Here is a 20,763-nt window from a genome sequence, read left to right on the forward strand (position 1 = left end):
TGGGGTCACACAGAGTCGGACACGACTGAAGTGACTTAGCATAGCATAGCATAGCATTTCCACTTCAAGAGCCCCAGACCCCTTTCTCCTCCTTGGGGACCCTGGACTTCTTCTCAATCTGCCTAGGAATTGACTCACTCACTATCCTGAGAGTCTTCTGTGTTAATATTATCTCTAAAATGTTTATGTAACAAAATTGTTCTAAGTGTGTGGACACGATACTTTTTTGATTGATGATTCAGGATGAACAATGTGGGCTGTAAGGAAGATACATGATTTATCTGCATAAGATTTTCAGAAGATATTAATACTTTAGGTGTTAAAGAGGAGAAAATGTCCCATCTCTAAATTAAGTCTTTATTTTTCTTCAAAAATAAGCTCTCTAAAAAGCCTTAGGCTATGATCAAAATATTCAGGTTTTAAAGTGACAGATATTTTGTTGGCTGATTATCAAATTTGTGCTGCTTACATGAAGAAAAATACTTGGCACAAAAATTCAGTTCCACCAGAACTTTTCCATACTTGCTAATTGGATTAAAAATTATCAAAAACATGAATTAAGAGTTCAGTTTCAGTCACTCAATCATGTCTGACTCTTTGCGACCCCATGGACTGCAGCATGCTAGGCATCCCTGTCCATCACCAACTCCCAGAGTTTACTCAAACTCATGTCTATGGAGTCAGTGATGCCATCCAAGCATCTCATCCTCTGTCATCCCCTTCTCTTCCCACCTTCAGTCTTTCCCAACATCAGGGTCTTTTCCAAGGAGTCAGTTCTTCACATCAGGTGGCCAAAGTACTGGAGTTTCAGCTTCAGCATCAGTCCTTCCAAAGAATACTCAGGACTGATTTCCTTTAGGATGAACTGGTTGGATCTCTTAAGAGGGACTCTCTTAAGAGTAATTAAATTAAATCATATAGAAATACTTCTGTTAAATACGTGTCTGTAAATATATATTTTCTGTATTAATAGGAAGCAAAATATGGATTTTTGGCCCTGTTGTTCCATTTTCAATGATTAGTTCAAATTGAATAATTTTATTGTTGATAAATTAATAACAGAGTGTCATGTCTCTCATTTTAACACTGAAATCATAAATTGCATATTCAGTAGTTTTGCATTAACCCTTAAAAATACCCTGTAACATTGCTAAAATACACAGAGAAGAAATACAAGTCTCTTTCAGAATTCTTCAGTGGAAATTGTTACTGAAAAACCAAGAGCCTCTTAAATTTTGCAAATTCCAAAGAATGCATCATAAGGATATCTTACTGAATTCATAGAAGGTTTTTTTTCTTTTGACCTTCTAAATGTAAACTGCCAGACACTAGCGATGGGTCTATCTGGCTGTGTGTGGACACACAGCCCTAGCATTAACCACAGTCCAGGAGAACAAGGCACGTTTCCATGTCCTTAGTGTCTCCTGCGAACAAACATTTCATAAAAACACACCAGAGCAGATGAACTCAATAGCTACCTGTAAAATATTGGGTAATGACTCAGATCTATCACTCTACTTGATAATCTGATAGGAGTTTTTTATCTACTGATTTTTTTCACTTTAAAACATTTCCTTCACAACAATTCAAAATAATTTGTATGTACTCTTTGTTTTTTTATTTCTTTAAAATTTATGGTGTCCTTGCTATGTGCCAGCATCTATGCTAGATGTTTATATTTTATTTTTTAATTAATTTGTTTGTTTGACTGTGTCACATGGCTTATAAGGTCTTAGTTCCCCAACTAGCCATCAAACCTGGACCCTTAGCAGTGAAAGCACAGAGTCCTAACCACTGGACAGCCAGGGAATTCCCTGGACTTCTTTTGTAAAAGTATATAGTAAGAAAGGACAACAGTAATTGCCTAGAGCTGGGGTGGGAGTTGGTAGAAAATAAGGGATGACTGTCAGTGGGTATTGGGTTTATTTTGGGGGTGATGAAAAGATTTTCAAATTGGATTCTAGGTTAGTTTCTAAAAGCCTTTATACACCTTACATGGGTGACCTTTATGATATGTAAATCCCATCCCAATAAAGCTGTTTTAAAAAACAAACAAGAAAAGTATATGAGCAAACTAAGGAATATTTCCTTCAATTTAGAGAGAGGCTGGATACAAATAAACATATTACTGTTTCTGTGTATTTTGGTACATGCTAACATAATTTGGTTGTCTTTAGTCTTTAATGTTTCATCCAATATGATTCAAAAGGCTTTCCCCGTGTTTATTTCTGCAGTCTTCTCTGAAGCAGGTGGGTGTGCATAGGGGAGGAAGGGAGCTTTGCAGGTTAAGAAGGAGAAAAGAAATAAAATACTGTAAAACACTGGCATTTTAAATGTTAAGGGGGGGGGTTCTCTTCATTCATTTTTAAAGCACCACTGCTTTCAATGGATCAAATTTTTCTAAACTATTACAAGTCAAGAAAGAAAGGAGAAAGGATCATTCTGGTATGATCTCAACTTAATTATATTTCACTTTTCTAAAAAAATAAATCAGATTGATTATTTGCTTAGTAAATTGGTTGTGACTCCAGACTGAGATCTTAATGTTTAAATTTCATAACATGTATATTCTTGAAGTATGGTTTCTTCTTCTGAAGCCCCTTTCTCTTTTAAATTGCTTTAGCAGATGTCTCTGACAAAAGAGAAAATGCAAAGAGGAAATGAGAATTTTTAAAAAATTAAACCATCTGATCACAACACATGACTTTCAGAAACCTACATCTTGAAAGCTAATGTGTCATACCTAATAAGGATAAGGATCTAATAGAAAATAATGATATACTAGAAAATAGAAAATGTAGGTGTTTCCTTCATTTACCTGTCATTTTTTTCCATCTTAAGTGTTTTTTATTAATCTCTATTGGAGTAGAGCTGTTTTACAATGTTGTGTTAGTTTTTGATGTACAACAAAGTGAATCAGCTGTATGTTTACATGTATGCCCTCTTTTTTGGATTCCCTTCCCATTTAGGTTGCCACAGAGCACGGAGGAGAGTTCCGTGTGCTTTCTTGATTAGAATTCATTTGCATTAAGCACATAACGACATACCCACTGTTTACTATTCTCTGCATTGCTATGGAAAGCCTAACTACACCAGAGCCATGAACGCTTTGAAATAGTTCCGGTTGCTAGGAAACCGCTTCCCTGGTGCTGCACATTCTTCTCATGGCTGCTGTCTCTGGCTGTGCCTGGATCTGAGACAGTCGTACAGCTTGATGGCAGAGGGGGAAAATAACAAGACTGTGGTACGAAATAAGCTACAATAAAACCCTCTGGCTGAAAGGAAGGGGGAACAGAGAGTGCCTAAATGGATCGTTTTGTCGTGTCGGTGTATGAGGATGCTGGGGCGGCTCCGAAGCTTCAGTGGCAGGGCCAAGCTCGTCTCTCTTCTTTCCCTGCTGCTGGCAGGAGGGCTGGGCTGCACCAGATGAGGTCCCAGAAGCTTCATCCAAACCTGGGAAGGGATTTTGTAGCAAATGCTTAAAATAAACATGAACAGGGTTTTCTTTCTTTCTGAATCTCCCACTCCCTTCCAGTCCCCTCCTTTTTTTTGTCAAATTCCCATTTTGACTTATTATTTTCATAAAAATACACATGAGCAAAGTTATTTACAAGCATATAACAGTGAATATACAAGGCAGACAAGCCACCTTAACTATCTCAGTTAAAACAAATATTCTCTCCCAAATATATTATTTTTTAAAAAAATGAAACCAGTAATGGTACTTGATGGCAATTTGAAAAGAGGTGTATTGCACATAATATAGTTCAGATGGAGAGTTGCATGACTCTCCCAGATTGATTTGCAGGGAAATTTGGTAGGACCCATGTACCACAGAAGAAGGTACATCTTAGTCCTCAGTGGAAAGAGGGCTTTCCATATGTTAGTCTTATCTTTCCTTCCAAGTTCAGCTTTTCTGATTGGAGCATCAGTGGTCTTGGAAGATGAGGGGGTGGGTGATAGAAGACTTCAGAACCTGTAGGGGTCCTGAGGAAGAAAGTGAAAGTTTCACGTGGAGGAAAATGGAGAGAGGGCCATGGGCATATGGCTTCTTAGAAATGAAGCTTGTGGTGAGTTGCAGAGAGTTGCTTCTCCTCTGAGACCTGGGGCCCATGGAGGCATAAAGCAAGTGATGGCATGATCCTGGAAAACAGGATGATTTTTTTTTTTTTTTTTTGATGGCTCTGACCGTGGCACCTAGAGAAAAAACAGAACCGTTGACATTTAAGGGTGCAGCACTAAGTGGTGTTTTAGAGCTTTCTCTTGATGGTGAGCAGAGGCCTTGAAAAGAGGCCACTGTATGTCACAAGGAAGAGATTTCAGAAAATGAGTGAGTAGCCCAGGGTGGGGAGGGTCAGGGTTCTTGCTTGGAGGGGAGTTGGGTTAAAGAGAGTGAGGTGAGTTGCTAAGAGCTTCATCTTTGTCAGGTTGAATTGAAGCTTCCAAAAAAAAAATTTCATTTAAAGATTTATTTTGTTTGTCTAGTTTTTAATAAGACAGAATGTGTGTCTGGAAATGGGAGAATGGCTAAAGGTACCACAATAAAGCTGGATTTTAGTTGGAACAAAGGGTAGGAAACACAGAGATGCCTTTAAATAGGCACGTGTACAGGAGCAGGCAAGGACCACGTATAGCCCTATATGCTTCTCCCAGATATCACCAGCCTCCCTGCACTCAGGAGTCATGCCGTTTCTTAGTCAATAGACTGTTAGTCTTATCTTTCCTTCCAAGTTCAGCTTTTCTGATTGGAGCATAATTTCAGTTCTGTCATGAATATTTCTGTCCATCTTGATCCACATTGTGGTTCTCCAACTCCATACAGGGAGCTTCGCAAGAGGGTGAAACCAGGTTGACTCATAGGATATAGCATCAGTGAACAAGTTAAGACGCAGAGAGGTCATGGCAGAGATTGGCAAACTCTGGCGTGTCTGCCAGGTAGCATCCAGCCACGGCTTTCTAGCTCCCTTCTCTCTCCTTTCAGACCGCAGAGCCCCAGCTTGCAACAGTGTTAAACTGGTGAGGAGAAGTTGAGTACATCTGGAATAAAGGTTTAAGATAAATGTAAGAAGAGGTCAGGAATAAAGCTTTTGTTTTCTGCCTTGACATGGACAGCAGGGGGCTCAAAGTATCTTCCGGGAAGGCGTGGGTGGAGGTGTCTGGTGTGTGACTCCCTTTCCTTCTTTTCTCATCCTGTGCTAAAGAAATGCTGTTACACTTTTTCAGATCACACATGTGAAATGTTATCGAGGGCAGCTTCTGTGACCCTTAAATCTGATACAAGGAAATGTAAAACTCTGCAACAATTTTGAGACTAAGTGACAATCCCTTGAGTGTTAGAGAATTCCAATAGAAAGTCATTAGGACTGAAATCTGGGACCAAAGTCCATATTTTTCCTTCAACATATAGGAAATGATTAACCATGTTTGTTCATTTCCTTTCCTATCAGAGAGGTCAAATAATACTTTAATTATGTGTAGTTATTCATGGTGCTTCTGTGAACTGGTATAATACACATGAAACTGACAACACTCATTCATTTACTGGTGAAATGATATGAAATTTAATGTAATTTAAAAGCCATTTGTTCAACTATGAATCAATAGAAACAATAGTTGATAATAGATTCAGAAAGAAAAAAAAAAAGTTAAGCTCTTCTCCTAGTCTAACAATCTCAAATAAACAATCCTCGGAAATTAGAAAGTAAGGGAGACAACCCGGAGGTAAAGCTGTCTTCTTAAAAGGTGAAGATTTGGGGCCTGTAGCTAAATACAGAGCCAGTCTCCAGCAGTGCAGCTCTCTCCCGGAGCTCCCTCTAAATTGCAGCTCCGCCAAGCATTGCTCCGTGTTCTTCCCCAGCAGACTCTAAATCTGGCACTGACTTTCATCGTGGCATTGCCCGCTGTCTTCAGAGCAAGACCCAGCAGAAATGCTCTTGCTAGCTGCTGCTGAGATGAACTGAGTCAGTGTCCCCAGGGGAGGGGCAGGAGCGAGATACACCCTGCAGACCTCCGAACGCTGTTCTTTCCCAGGAACCCATACACAGGAAAAGGGGGGATAGCTTTCTCAGGAGATCTTAGAGCCGCCCCCAGAAAGATTTGGCCAAGGTAACTTTGGTTGTGCCTGACGGGTCGTCTCAGAAGACACCTGATAGCTTGCTGTGGTCACCTCACTATATATTTGAAGATGTTTCTTGACACTTCTTTTTTTATTTCACAACATGATGTCAGCTTTCTGTAAAGTCTCCTAAATATTCCAAGGCTATTCACATATCTCTTCTTTGCTACACCACTGATGCTTTTTAACCCTCTGTCTGGATGTCAATTAAGGTGAAATATCTGTGGCAGAGTATTATAAAAATAAGACGTTTTGAAATCTAGATATTAACTGTGCCACAATTCGTGTTAAATAATTATTCTAGACAGTTTTGTTTAAGAATTATATTTACTGGTCCTACATAAGTTTAAAAATTGATTGATATTGGAAGAACTCAGAGGTATAATGATTTTAGTATCTAAAAAGAACCTTTAAATTGGTACCTAAAGTAAGTGACTTGTTTTCCACAGATAGTCAACTTAAGGAGTGAAGTGAAGTTAAAGTCATTCAGTCATGTCAGACTCTGTGCGACCCCATGGACTGAAGCCCACTCTGTCCATGGGATTCTCCAGGCAAGAATACTGGAGTGGGTTGCCATTCCCTTCTTCAGGGGATCTTTCCGACCCAGGGATCAAACCTGGGTCTCCTGCATTGGCAGGTGGATTCTCTACCATCTGAGCCACGAGGGAGGACTCTGCTTAAATAGTGAATATGAATCTTCTAACAATTCTTTTTCTTCCATCTTAATCATGAGGCAGGAAAAGCTTAAGGACTATTGTTGTCCAGTCTTGTAAATATGACTTTTGACACAAAACTTTAATTTCAGCATGCAGTAGTCATATCTGAATTCTGTCTTATGTTTGTTTTTATGCTTTCTCCTTGTTTGGAATTAAAGTCCTCAGAGACTTGTTTTTGTTTTTTTTTTAACTTTTAGTTGTTCTTCACAAAAACAATTTAAATTAACTCACCAAAGATAAAAGTCTCTTTGCTTCCTTGATAGAATATTCATTTAATTATCAAAATGTTTCCAAATAACTACAGATGCATCTTCCAAGTACTGTCTTGCTTGAAACATCCTTTTCTGTGATAAAAGTATGTGGTGTGAGATCTAGTCTAATAATTCTTCCCTGTCAGTATTCAATAAATATTTAAGGTTAGCTCATCTAGCTTGCCTGAATGCAATCTTAAGATTTTTTTTTTTTAATCAGAGGAATTTCTGCTACCGATCTTTCTGAATTAAAAGGAATAGAGGCACTAAAAGTGTCAGAGAATTCAACACTTAAATCATGGCATTTATTGATATATGACCATTAAAATAACCTTGAATTTACTGCAGAATTCTTATGCTTTTCTGTTCTATATTTCTTGTGACTAGCATTGACTGACTCATGCAGCTGACATCATTCTCCAGGATAGACATACCCTTAATCCATTGTCATATTTGAAAGTTTGGTGGTTTAAGGTATCAAGTTTTTGTATGTGTGTTATGAAAAAGAGATTTCTGTTATATTTCCTTCAAGCAATCAGAGGGTGGATTTTGAAGAGAAATTTAGAGGAGTTGCTTTTCCATATTTCATTGTCAGACAAAAATATCTTTGACAGCTGCACTTCAAAGACCTAAGAGTAGCTGGTGAAGAAGAGTTAAATTAACGTTTTTGTTTTACCAGGGGCCACTTTCATATTTTATATATGCTGGTGTTTAGAAGCAGACTTGAAAAACATTTGTGTGACCAGCCCCTGGAAGGCAACATTTCTAACATACTGCTTATCTTCCTTTATAAACTGTTCTTCTTTAACAGTTGCCTTGGGGCACAAACAAAAAATTAGCAAGTACCTATTTTTCTGACATTAGTACTTAGAATTTTTCTTCTACAAACATATGCTTTCTTAGTGCTCTCCCCCAAATGCAAATTTTTGTGAAACAGAAACACAGATCGTCTAACAGTAGACTCATTACTCTAGTGTATAATGATCTTTTTTGATTATTAATTGTGTCTTTTTGTGACCTACAGCTACGACTTCTTAATCTAAGAAGTATTTGCTTCGAAAGAGTCTAGTTTGTCCACATGATGTCTCCTTCAAAGGAGAAGCTGGATGATTTATTTCCCAATGTTTATCCAGATCTTCAGGAAAACACATTCAGGCTAAATCTCACTGAGCCTAAACTTCTGTTGATGTGTCTGAAAGAGACTCTGGGAAATTGCCTCACCTGGTTGTGTGAGGCAATTCCCTGTTCTTTTTTTTCCAGAAAATTCCAGATTTAGAAATATTAGAATATGTGTGCATGCTAAGCCGCTGCAGTCGTGTCTGACTCTGTGCGATCCTATGGACTGTAGCCCGCCAGGCTCCCCTGTCCATAGGATTCCCCAGGCAAGAATACTGGAGTGTGTTGACATTCCCTCCTCCAGGGGATCTTCCCAACGCAGGGACCAAACCAGTGTCTCTTATGTCTCCTGCATTGGCAGGTCAGTTCTTTACCGCTAGGGCCACCTAAAAAACCTCTCAGAATATACACACTACTATATATAAAATATTAATAGATGAACAAGGACCTACTGTATAGCACAGAGAACTATACTCAATATCTTGTAATAATCTATAATGGAAAAGAACCTGAAAAAGTATGTATAAATATGGGCTTCCCTGGTGGTTCAGACAGTAAAGAATCTGCCTGCAATACTGGAGACCCAGGTTCAATTCCTGGATTAGGAGTATCCCCTGGAGAAGGAAATGTCAACCCACTCCAGTATTCTTGCCTGCAGAATTCCTTGGGCAGAGAATCCTTTCAGGCTACTATCCATGGGGTCGCAAAGACTCGGACACAACTGAGTGACTAACACACACGTATACACATATGTATGTATAACTGAATCACCCCACAATACACCTGAAACTAACCCAGCATTGTAAATGAACTGTACTTCAATTTAAAATGGTTGAAAAAAGAAAAGTTAGAATCAGAGAGTGAAAGAGAGGTCAGAGGATGTGGAGCCCATCCCCACCTCTCTTAATTCATAGCTATAGTGGTTACATTGGCTTCCCAGATAGGGCAGTGGTAAAGAATCTACCTGCCAATGCAGCAGATGTAAGTTTGAAACATATCTATGAAATCATAGCTGGTACTGCCAGTGACTCAGATTGCTTTTCAAAATGATTTGATTAGCACACACCTTAGAATATAATCACTAAGTCGTGTCTGACTCTTGCAACCCCATGGACTGTAAACTGCCAGGCTTCTCTGTCCATGGGATTCTCCCAGTGAGAATACTGGAGTGGGTTGCCATGCCTTCCTCCAGGGGATCTTACTGACCCAGGAATCAAACCCAGGTTTCCTGCATTGCAGGCAGAGTCTTTACTAACTGAACTATTAGGGAAGCCTTATAACATAATAACACAGAGCAATGTATTAAGTAAGCATGTATTAAGTAAGCAGTGTATTAAGTACAACCTGGGAAGAACAGGTTGTACAGTGGTAAAGAATCAGCCTGGCAATGCAGGAGACACAAAGAGACGGGCTTGATCCCTGGGTCGGGAAGATCCCTTGGAGGAAGAAATGGCAACCCACTCCGGTATTCTTGCCTGGACAATTCCATGGATAGAGGAGCCTAGTGGGCCACAGTCCATGGGGGTCACAGAGAACTGGACACGATTGAGTGACTGAGCACACCACAGTGGTTGCATCACCAGGATCAGAACCTGAGGGGCGAAATCCATGTGGGTGGAGCTCTCATGATGGAGCTCAGCCAGGGCTCAGTGGTGACTAAGCTTCATATCACTTTCCAAGTCTTGCCATTTGGGAAGGAGGCTGCTAACATTTATGAAATGGATGAGAGAAGCTGAAAACAACTTAATAGGCTTAGAGTTTTTCATGGCCAATAGATAAGTTCTGCACATCTCAAAAAACAAAACCATGATAGGATATTTTCTTCCAGTGCTTCTCAAAACTGGACATCATTATGTGTTTCCCTGGGTGGTCTCTACCATGTGCTTTGGGAAAGTAGAATGCCACATCATCTGTGCTTTGTTTTGTAACCCCAAAAGACAGATCATAATAAACAAGGAGGAAATATTAATGGTATGAGGTTGGAAAAGCCAGATGTTCATAAAATGACCTTGCCCTTGACTCAGCCTATGCTCATGCCCACCCATCGTTAGGGACCTGGTGAGTCACAGGAGCTAGAGGACTGGCTGGCCAGGGGGCGCCAGGGGATCAGAGTAGCTGTCGGTTGATTTGTGGGTTTGCTTTCATCTATTCAGGTTTACCCACATGGTGTTTAATGACAGCTTTAACGATCTTCATTTCCTGTCGATGTGTTTGCTCTTTGCTCAGAATCCAGTTGTAAATAAGTCTGGTCTTGCTAAAGTGCTTTTTCTTTTCTTCTTCTTTTTTTTTTTTATGACGCTCAACCAGAAACAGTCATTTTTGTTATCTTTTTGTGTCGTTGTTTATATGTTTGTTTGTTTTGGACATCAGGGCATATAGTACTTGAAGGGAGACAAGAAAGGTTCTCCCCAGTATGTCTTACATAAGGCAAAAAAAGGAAACTCCCAAATCAATTTTGGCCAACAGATCATCTCGTTTTTCACAGTGTTTAAAGCCATTATGAAGATGATGCCATACCAAATAGTAAATCCCCCCTTGAAAGATAGGCATATTGTTTGTAGCAATGGAAATAAGCCTGCCCTCTGGCAAGAATGATTAGTATTGAGCGAGACACAGCCATAGGCACAGCTCAGGAGTCCCCAGCACCTCCGTCTATGATGATGGCAAGTGATGAATTCTCTGGTCATAGAAAACAGCAAACAAAATGTGTGTGAGATCATGAAAATAGCAATAACGGTTTTCTCAGTCAATTGCCAATATAGACAGTGTTTGGTAATTACCAAGAGAGATGAAAATGAACGTTTGTCCTTTTTTCACAGGTTCAGGATGCATTTAGATGTCGATTGAGAAACTGTCAGGACCCAATCAATGCTGATTCTTCCAGTTCATTTCCCAACGGGCATGCTCAAATCATGGTGAGCTTTAACTTCCCCTCTGAGTGTTGATTCAGTCATGGTTTCTCAAGGGAATAAACAATTGTTCTTACTAGTAAAATAGTGTCAGATTTCTCTTGAGTTGGACTGTAGTTCAGTCACAGACTTGGAGCTTCAATACCAGATGATGGTTGCGTCCGGACTGGGTGGGAGTCCTGGATGTGTTACTGGCAGACTGGTGTGTTGAGTGTGGGGTTTCTGGGCAACACCGGGGGGGTATGTTCATCCCCACACAGAATTAGGGTTAGCAGTGTATCTGTAGGATCATGTTTGTTTACAGATCAAAACATGCTGCACCTGCAGTTCTGGCCTGAAAGCCAGACCTGCCGTGGTCCTCACCTTGCCTGCCCTTCAAACTCCTCAGAGGAGCTGCACTCCAGACCAAGGAAACAAGGATCCCTGGGGTGGGACCTGGCCTGGGGGGAGACCCACGACAAAGACCACCACCCTAAAAGCAGGAAGGGCAAACATGCTCCCAGCAGAACGGTCAACCACTGTGCATGAGTTCTGACTGCTGTTCGGATAAGGGATACTTTACACATACTCACTTCCATATATTTTAGAAATGAAGTGAGCTTTAAGCTATGTCATTAACAGCAAGGCTTAATAGAGTTTTCTTCATAATATACCTGATTTATTATCAATGTGTTTGTATTAAGCAACACAAAAATAGCCTAAATGATATGCTAGTAACTAAAACAGGAGAAAGAGTAATTTCTTTTTAAAAATAAAGAGATAAATACTGATATCTTGAGTCTAAATATTGATTAAAACAGGCTAATATAATTTCAGCATTAAATAGTGACAGTCAATCCTAAAGGAAATCAACCCTGATTATTCATTGGAAGGACTAATGCTGAAGATGAAGCCCCAATATTTTGGCCACCTGATGTGAAGCGCTGACTCATTGGAAAAGACCCTGATGCTGGGAATGATTAAGGGCAGAAGGAAAAGAGGGTGACAGAGGATGAGATGGTTGGGTGGCATCACTGACTCAATGGACATGAGTTTGAGCAAACTCCAGGAGATAGTGAAGCAGGGAAGCCTGGCATGCTGAAGTTTATGGGGTTGCAAAGAATTGTACACAACTTAGTGACTGAACAGCAACAACTATTTGTTTACAATAAAAGTTTGGAGAAAATATGAGGATGGAGCTAAACTCTAGCAGGCTCTGGGCCAGATTAGTATTGTTTAATCTTCAACTTTAATCTGTAAACCCTAAGGCTTTTGTCAGATTTGCATAAAAGGGGATCATCAGAAAACCCTAGTTTGATTTTAAGGGTTTGACAAAGCTATATTATAAGATATTACATTATTAACAATATATTCAAAGTGAATTTTTTTAAATGTAAATAACAAGGACATTTATTTACATATCTTCACAATATTTCACATTCTAGTATTTTCATTGTGGAATTGAAATTCCTTAATTAATTTCATTAAGGAATTGCCTTAAAATTCTGTTCTTTCATATCTGGTGTTAGAGGACCATAGGTACAATATTGCCTTATTAAAACTGTACAACATATTTCCAACTGATTTTATCCAACATATGGTTGCTAGAAAATACTCTTGAAAGCATTTGATTATTCCTTGAGAAACTTCCTTTGCACAAAGTATTAACAATATCCTGGTACTGCCTAGTCAGATATTTGTTAACTTCAGATACTCTGGTCAGTATAAGCTTGAGGTCTTCATTAAATGATGATTCTATGTCTTATTATTTCTTGTTACAGACAGACTTTGAAAAGGATGTAGACATTGCTTGTCGATCAGGTAAGAATATTTGAATTTTGAAAATGCAATCATTAGATGTTGAATCATTTTTATGGTTTTTTTTTTTTGGTTTTAAAGAAAGTGTTGTAGTTTACACATCATATATTCCTATAGATGAGCAAATTGAGTCACCTGGAAGCATTGTAATAGCAAATGTGGGAGAGGAGGAGGGAATGAGAGAGAGAGAATATGAATGGGGAATGGGAGGAGGTGAAAATGGTTGACTGGGAGCACAGATCACAGGAAAGCACTGACTTGGAGATGGAAGCCTTCCATCCACCTCTCACTGGTTGTCAGGTGCAAGTCCAGTCAGTTTGATGTCTCTCTGTGCCTCAGGTTCATCATCCATGTAGGAAGGATGAAACACCACTGTGTGTGTGTGTGTGTGTGTGTGTACTATAGGTTTATTGCTGTATTTGCAGAGGGGACCACGACAGAGCATGCACACGCCCTGCTTAGAGACCTGGGTCCTGTGACCATGTCCCCAGTAGCTGTCCTCCAGCCTGTCAGTTCAGTTCAGTCGCTCAGTCGTGTCAGACTCTTTGCCACCCCATGGACTGCAGCACACCAGGCCTCTCTGTCCATCACCAATTCCCGGAGCCTACTCAAACCCATGTCCTTTAAGTCAGTGATGCATGCCATCCAACCATCTCATCCTTTGTTGTCCCCTTCTTCTGCTTTCAATCTTTCCCAGCATCAAGGTCCTTTCCAGTGAGTCAGTTCTTCGCATCAGGTGGGCAAAGTACTGGAGTTTCAGCTTCATCAGTCCTTCCAATGAACATTCAGGACTGATCTCCTTTAGAATGGACTTGTTGGATCTCCTTGCTGTCCAAGGGACTCTCAAGAGTCTTCTGCAACACCACAGTTCAAAAGCATCAAATCTTCACTCCTCAGCTTTCTATATAGTCCAACTCTCACATCCATACATGACTACTGGAAAAACCATAGCTTTGACTAGATGGACCTTTGTTTGCAAAGTAATGTCTTTGCTTTTTAACATGCTGTCTAGGTCAGTCATAAATTTCCTTCCAAGGAGTAAGCATCTTTCTAGTTCATGGCTGCAGTCACCATCTGCAGTGATTTTGGAGCCCAAAAAAATAAAGTCTGACACTGTTTGCACTGTTTCTCCATCTGTTTCCCATGAAGTGATGGGACCAGATGCCATGATCTTAGTTTTCTGAATGTTGAGCTTTAAGCCAACTTTTTCACTTTCCTCTTTCACTTTCACCAAGAGGCTCTTTAATTCTTCACTTTCTGCCATAAAGGGGGCATCATCTGCATATCTGAGGTTATTGATATTTCTCCCAGCAATCTTGATTCCAGCTTGTGCTTCATCCAGCCCAGCATTTCTCATGATGTACTCTGCATAGAAGTTAAATAAGCAGGGTGGAAATATACAGCCTGTGAATACCACCAAAAGCAGATGAATAATGCCTCTTTATACTGGGAAAAAATATACTTTCTTTTATTTTTTGTTCATTTGTTCTAATGGCACCTTTGAGAATAACAGTGAATATCCACATAACCTTCATCCAGATATTTGAAAGCAAATACTATTTAGCCCAATCCCGGTCTTTTTTTTTTTTTTTTTTTTTAAGATTAAGCAAACTGTGTTCCTTCACTCATTGCTCAGCATCCTCCCAGGCAGACATCGTGCCCCCTGGGGTCAGTCATTTAAAATTATGGTACCCAAATTTTAAGTATGGTGCCCATTTTAGCCAGCACTTATCACAGTTGGCTCTTTTCCTTATATTAATGTTGTGTACATTCACATCTGATTTCATAGCAGCTGGTAAAATAATAATCCCAAGACTTTTTGTAGTAGCTGTCAGGGATTTCCTAGGCTATGATTATGTAAAGGTTCTGCTTTTTTTCTTTTTCCCTTAAAGAAAAACTAGCCTTTGCATTTATCTCTATTTGCTATTATCTTACTAGTTATAAGTTACCATTCTATCCATTTGAAATTTTTTGGCCATTGAAACTTTGATAAGAATGCCTTCTAAATAAGTCTTCTTCCAAACTTTACAAATAAAGGAATGATACTCATCTTGTTCTCTTTTGTTAAAATATGCATTTCCCCAGATTCATTGCATCCAGAGATTTAGTATTCTTAATATTAGGCCAGTACCATTATTTTATTAGAAAAAAAATCTTTTAATGTTTTCACTTTCGGTCTGTGCCCTTTTTTAGCTGAGCTTATCAAGAACTTGCTCTTGTGCTTTTCTGAAGATTTCCTTCCACGTTGTATATTCAGTGTCAAAGCCTCAATTCCTGGTCTCTGAGTAATCTTTCTCCAAGTTTTGTTGAAATTTCCTTTCCCAGAGAGTGGCGCATATCTGATTATGCAAAATATTCAAGTGCTTTTTGCTTTGTTTTGGTTTTGTTTGCATTTTGCCTTTCACTACTTGATTTATTTCTCTCAAAAGTCTCATCACTTCAACATCGTGTCTGTATGTGTAGGTGGTGTCGATTTGTTTATGTTGTGTGTTCAAAATTTGGATATCTACATTTTGAGCATGTCAAAGGAATAGTTACATTTCTCATATAGAGTCAACACTGCTTCATAAGATGAATTGTATTTCCCCAAATATTTGATATACAAATTTTCAGTAAAGATGGCTGTATCACTGCACTGATAAAAGTGTGCTACTACAACTACAAATTATATTTATACAAACTAAATATATGTTATACAAATGCAGATTGAAATTGAAAGTGTTAGTCACTCAGTTGTGTCCAACTCTTTGTGACCCCATGGAGTGTAGCCCACCTGGCTCCTCTGTCCATGGGATTTCCTAGGCAGGAATACTGGAGTGGATTGCCATTTCCTTTTCCAGGAGATCTTCCTGACCCAGGGATTGAACCTGGGTATCCTTGACTGCAGGCAGATTCTTTACTGAGACACCAGGGAAATGCAGATTATGCAATCAATATCCAGTACCAAGATTTAATTGTAGTTTATGATATATCACAGAAGTAAAAACTTATCTATATGTACTTAATAAAATATAATAGGTCCCCATAACTAGCCTTTAAATTATATTGCTATAAATTTTGGATTAATATTTGCTTACAGTTTAAGATTTAAAGATTCTTGCCAGAATTTGGAATTATTTTAAGGGCTACTTTTTGGAATATTACTAAATGCATTAATTTAACATAGTTTATCTCTGAATATTTTTATGTAAATTGCTCCTGACAATCCCAATTCCTTACATTAAGATGTTTGGAAATAATTTTTTAATGGAATTATTCTAATTCTTAAATAGAATAGTTAAATATAAAAAGTCACACCAAATTATGGATTAATAAAAATATGCGATGTAGAGTAGATTTAATATCTTTGTTTGTTTTGTTTTTTGCTTTTTTTCTGCTCTTTTAAAAAAACTTTTATTGGACTATAATTGAATAACATCTTTAATATATTAAAAGAGAGAGAAACCTAGTGCAAAATTAAATACAGTAACTCTAAGATAAGAGATATTACGTGAATGATACCTGTCTTGAAATAATTTGAAAGCGTCTCTTCTTTGTGATAGGGAAAGACATTCAGAATTTTCTATTTTCAACCCTTGCTTTAATGCATAACAATTAAGATGCTATTTGAAAACTTGATAATGATGGGTAACCCTGAATATGTCTGAGACTTCTCACAAGGAGACAATAAACCAAATACTTTAGTTGCTGCTAAGTCGCTTCAGTCGTGTCCGACTCTGTGTGACCCCATAGACGGCAGCCCACCAGGCTCCTCTGTCCCTGGGATTCTCCAGGCAAGAACACTGGAGTGGGTTGCCATTTCCTTCTCCAATGCATGAAAGTGAAAAGTCAAAGTGAAGTCGCTCAGTCGTGTCTGACTCCTAGCGACCCCATGGACTGCAGCCCACCAGGCTCCTCTGTCCATGGGATTTTCCAGGCAAGAGCACTGGAGTGGGGTGCCACTGCCTTCTCCATGCCTAACAAAGCAATCAGTGAAAAGGGCTCTGCCTGTTGATAAGGCAGCGCTGGGAGCCCCTGTTGTACCAATGAGCACACAGAGCTGGTCTGTCTGTTTTCAACACGACCATCACCAAGAATATTTCTTCAGAATGTCATTCTCTTAGACTTTGAAACTGACAGCTGTTCACAACTAAGCAGGCTTCAAGTCATTCTGCCTCCACGACACATAAAGTATGGCTTCCTTCTTTATAGAGAGGCAGAAATGAGAAACTAAAATATATTTTAATAAATAATTCTGAACTATTCTGTTGATGGTTTTTTCTTTGATGTGGTTTATGTTTTCATTTTGTTCTCTTTCTTGCTACAAGCTATTGTGCATTTTTAACTTTTCAAAGCCAGTATTTCACAGTCTTAAACTGGAAGTTTTAGAGACTCATACAGTTTTTTCTGCTTAAAGTCAGTTGGCACTTTTAATACCCACTCATGAGCATTGGAGCATATGGATGAATTGATCTTGTAAAAAGAAAAGACCTTGCTTTTCATGGGACTGAAAATGATAAATACATTTGAACCCTGTATCTACTTGACCATACGGACTTCATAGATAAATACTCCTTAGTTTTCAACATGCATAAATTTTGAAGGTATTTCTGACAACGTGGGATGAAATTCTCATTGATTACCTCTTTCAAGAAGTATTTTAATGAGTAGAACTTGTAGAATACTGCAGAGGGGAACCCTTTAAGAAAAAGTCAAACTCTTGTGAATATATCCATAATTTTATAAAGCCCTTTGCAGTACACTGATGGAGAAAATTTCTCAGGGAACCTTCCTTTCCTGTGAAAGTAAGGCAGAGTTATTTAAGGTTAGGGCACTGAGATTTTTGCAAATCTTTTTATCAGTTTTCAGATATGCTTTAGCCACCTGAGATCTATCATATCAGAATCAGAGCATATCAGAATCAATATAGAAAGATTCAGTTATCTGGACCAGGTACAAAAAATAGAAATGTAATTTTTGATAATTTTTATTTTATTAAGGAAAATGTTTAGTAAAACAAGGAACAACAGAATATAATAATAAACGATAAGCATGCATTAACTTTCTTTTATTGCTTTTATGTTCTGATTCACAGTTCTTCATAAGGATATTGGTCCCTGCCGAGCAGCAACAATAACAGGCACCCTTTCCAGGATTTCTCTGAATGATGATGAAGAAGAAAAAGGAACAAACACTGAAGCACTTAGCTATTCAACATTGCCTGGAAACGTCATTTCCAAAGTCATTATTCAGCAGCCCACAGGTCTACACATGCCCATGGGTATGAATGAGCTAGGCAATCAATGTTTGAAAAAAGAGAACAGTGAATTGCGGAGAACTGTGTACTTATGTACGGATGATAATTTGAGAGGGGCGGATATGGACATCGTCCATCCTCAAGAGAGAATGATGGAGAGTGACTATATTGTGATGCCCAGAAGTTCTGTAAATACCCAGCCATCAATGAAAGAAGAAAGCAAAATGAATATCGGCATGGAAACCCTGCCCCACGAAAGGTTATTGCACTACAAAGTGAATCCTGAATTCAACATGAATCCTCCTGTCATGGACCAGTTCAATATGAACTTAGAGCAACATCTCGCACCCCAGGAACATATGCAGAATTTGCCCTTTGAGCCTCGCACAGCTGTGAAGAACTTCATGGCCTCTGAGTTGGATGAAAATGCAGGATTATCAAGAAGTGAAACTGGATCAACGATATCGATGAGTTCTTTAGAAGTAAGCAATGGACCAAGTCTTCCCTTAATATTTGAAAGACAGATAGACTAATAGACAGTCTGACTGATAGATTCATAGACTGATAGATAAATAAGTAGACAGATCAATAAATAGATTGATAGAGCAATAGAGAGACTGGTAGATAGACTGACTGATAGATGAGAGATATAGATAGCTAGATAAACTGAGTCACGGGGCACTGCACTGGGGAGAAGTGCAGCACCCTTAGCTTTAGCTTTTGCGCGTTTATATTGCTATGTTGGGATTAAAATTCTGTTTTTTTCCAGTAGAGCATCAGAATCCCCTTTCTCAAGACTATATTTTTTAAAGAAACCCTCTTTATTTTAAAAAAGATACTTACATGTAATAATTTTGTCATAATGGGAACCAATAAGAGCATTCCTGAACAAACAGAAGATCCTCCTGATGTTTCTCAGGTACCAGAGGTTTTTGATGGTTAAAGTAGTTTCTGGATGACATTGAAGACTTTAACCAAGGTCTGGACTTTTTGTGTGAGGGCAGCTCTTGAAATAACAAAATTGGAATGTCTCAATGAGGTCTACCATTACACCGATTATTATAAACGTATGATTACCATAGATTGATATCTTTCAGAATAAGTATATTGCTTTTAGCTCTTGAAGAATTATGACCACTAAATGTTTTGGTCTTAAATTGTGAACTCTTGGGAGGCATATAAATTAAGCAGGCCAAGAGACAGGACCCTGAGGTCCAACCACATGACTTTTGCAATAAAGCAAGCTCCCCTCAGCTTCTTTCTTACCCACAAAGTGTTGCAAAGAGTAGTCAACAGGTATCAATATTGCTCATATTTTATAACAATTAATCAAGTAATATCTAAGTCAAATAAGACAACTCATGTATAATAGTCTTTGATAGACACCCTGTTGCTATTTTGTATGTGACTTTTATATTCTTTACCTTGAAATTTTTCTATAAACCCACTATTGATATGGGCTTCCCTGGTGGCTCAGTGGTAAAGAATACACCTGCAGTGCAGGAGACATAAGTTTATTCCTTGGGTCAGAAAGATCTCCTGGAGAAGGAAATGGCGACCCACTCCTGTATTCTTGCCACGAACAGAGGAGTCTGGTGGGCTGCAGTCCACAGTGTCACAAAGGAGTTGGTTATGACTTAGCAACTAAACAACAACAACAACATTACTGATATATTGCGTATGTTCAATATACAGTGCAATACATGCCTTATTTTATATGCATTTCCAATTGTTTTAACATAACAGATTATCTCACAATACGTTATAATTGGTTGCCTGCTCTTTCTATCAGATGTTTGCTGATAATCTTAGGTTCTAGTGTTCAAAAGTGCCCAGAGCAAATTACCCCTCCCTTCTCCCCACAAAGCTGTGCCTTGTACTATGTCAAGATGAAGAGAGATCCTGAAAGTTTATAGTAACTTGTGTGGTATAATTTTGAGGTTCTTCCCAACTGAGTTGAGGGAATTCTAGACCAAAATAGGCATGCAGACAAGATCTAGGATAAATCCCTAAATTCTAAATCAGTGTTAAACAAAAGACAGTTTCTGAGGAAAATCATTCCTTGGAACCATAGGCATAGGGGCAGTGAGTCCAAGTTGAGTCCTGAGTGGCTGGAGCTCCCTCAAGACAAAAACAGGCCATCATTCTGAACTAGCAGAAGGGCTACTGTGTCTGTCTCTAACTTGCATATCCCCGACAGTCGCAGGTCTATGACAATAATGACCACGTAAACACAAACTACATAACATTTATTCAAAGTCAGAAAAGTTTCTCAAAGAATTTCAGTGATTATGAATATAAGAACATAACACCATAAATAATCATAATGACCATATGAGGTTTTTCTACATAGAATGACTCTTTAAAATGTGCTAGAGGGATTAGAATGGAAACATTAAAATATTTTGCTTGTTCTAAAAATGTTTTATGTCTAAAAACCTTTCTGGGTTTGATATTGTATAGATTGTGTATGCTTGAACAATAGACTGGATTTCCAAGTGCTGCTTTGTTCCATGGTAATTTTTCCAAATCTCTGTATTAAATATAAGCATCATGTATAAGTATGATTCAGCCAAAAGCTCTGCATTTAAATGACTTAGAAATCACAAGGCTCACATCTTGA

The 20,763-nt window shown here is 38.6% G+C and overlaps 1 protein-coding gene across 2 annotated transcripts in view; it reads left to right on the plus strand.

Moving 5' to 3' along the window:
• The window catches only part of ADGRB3 (adhesion G protein-coupled receptor B3), an 881,695-nt gene that overhangs the window by 834,322 nt on the left and 26,610 nt on the right, over nt 1–20,763 (plus strand). For both annotated transcript variants that reach the window (XM_061427126.1, XM_061427127.1), the window contains 3 exons: nt 11,018–11,113; nt 12,868–12,907; nt 17,979–18,622. In XM_061427126.1, coding sequence (XP_061283110.1) covers nt 11,018–11,113; nt 12,868–12,907; nt 17,979–18,622 — 780 coding nt within the window. The remainder of the gene's footprint in view (nt 1–11,017; nt 11,114–12,867; nt 12,908–17,978; nt 18,623–20,763) is intronic.

Source organism: Bos javanicus, chromosome 9 (genome assembly GCF_032452875.1).
Source record: "Bos javanicus breed banteng chromosome 9, ARS-OSU_banteng_1.0, whole genome shotgun sequence".
Lineage (NCBI taxonomy): Eukaryota > Metazoa > Chordata > Mammalia > Artiodactyla > Bovidae > Bos > Bos javanicus.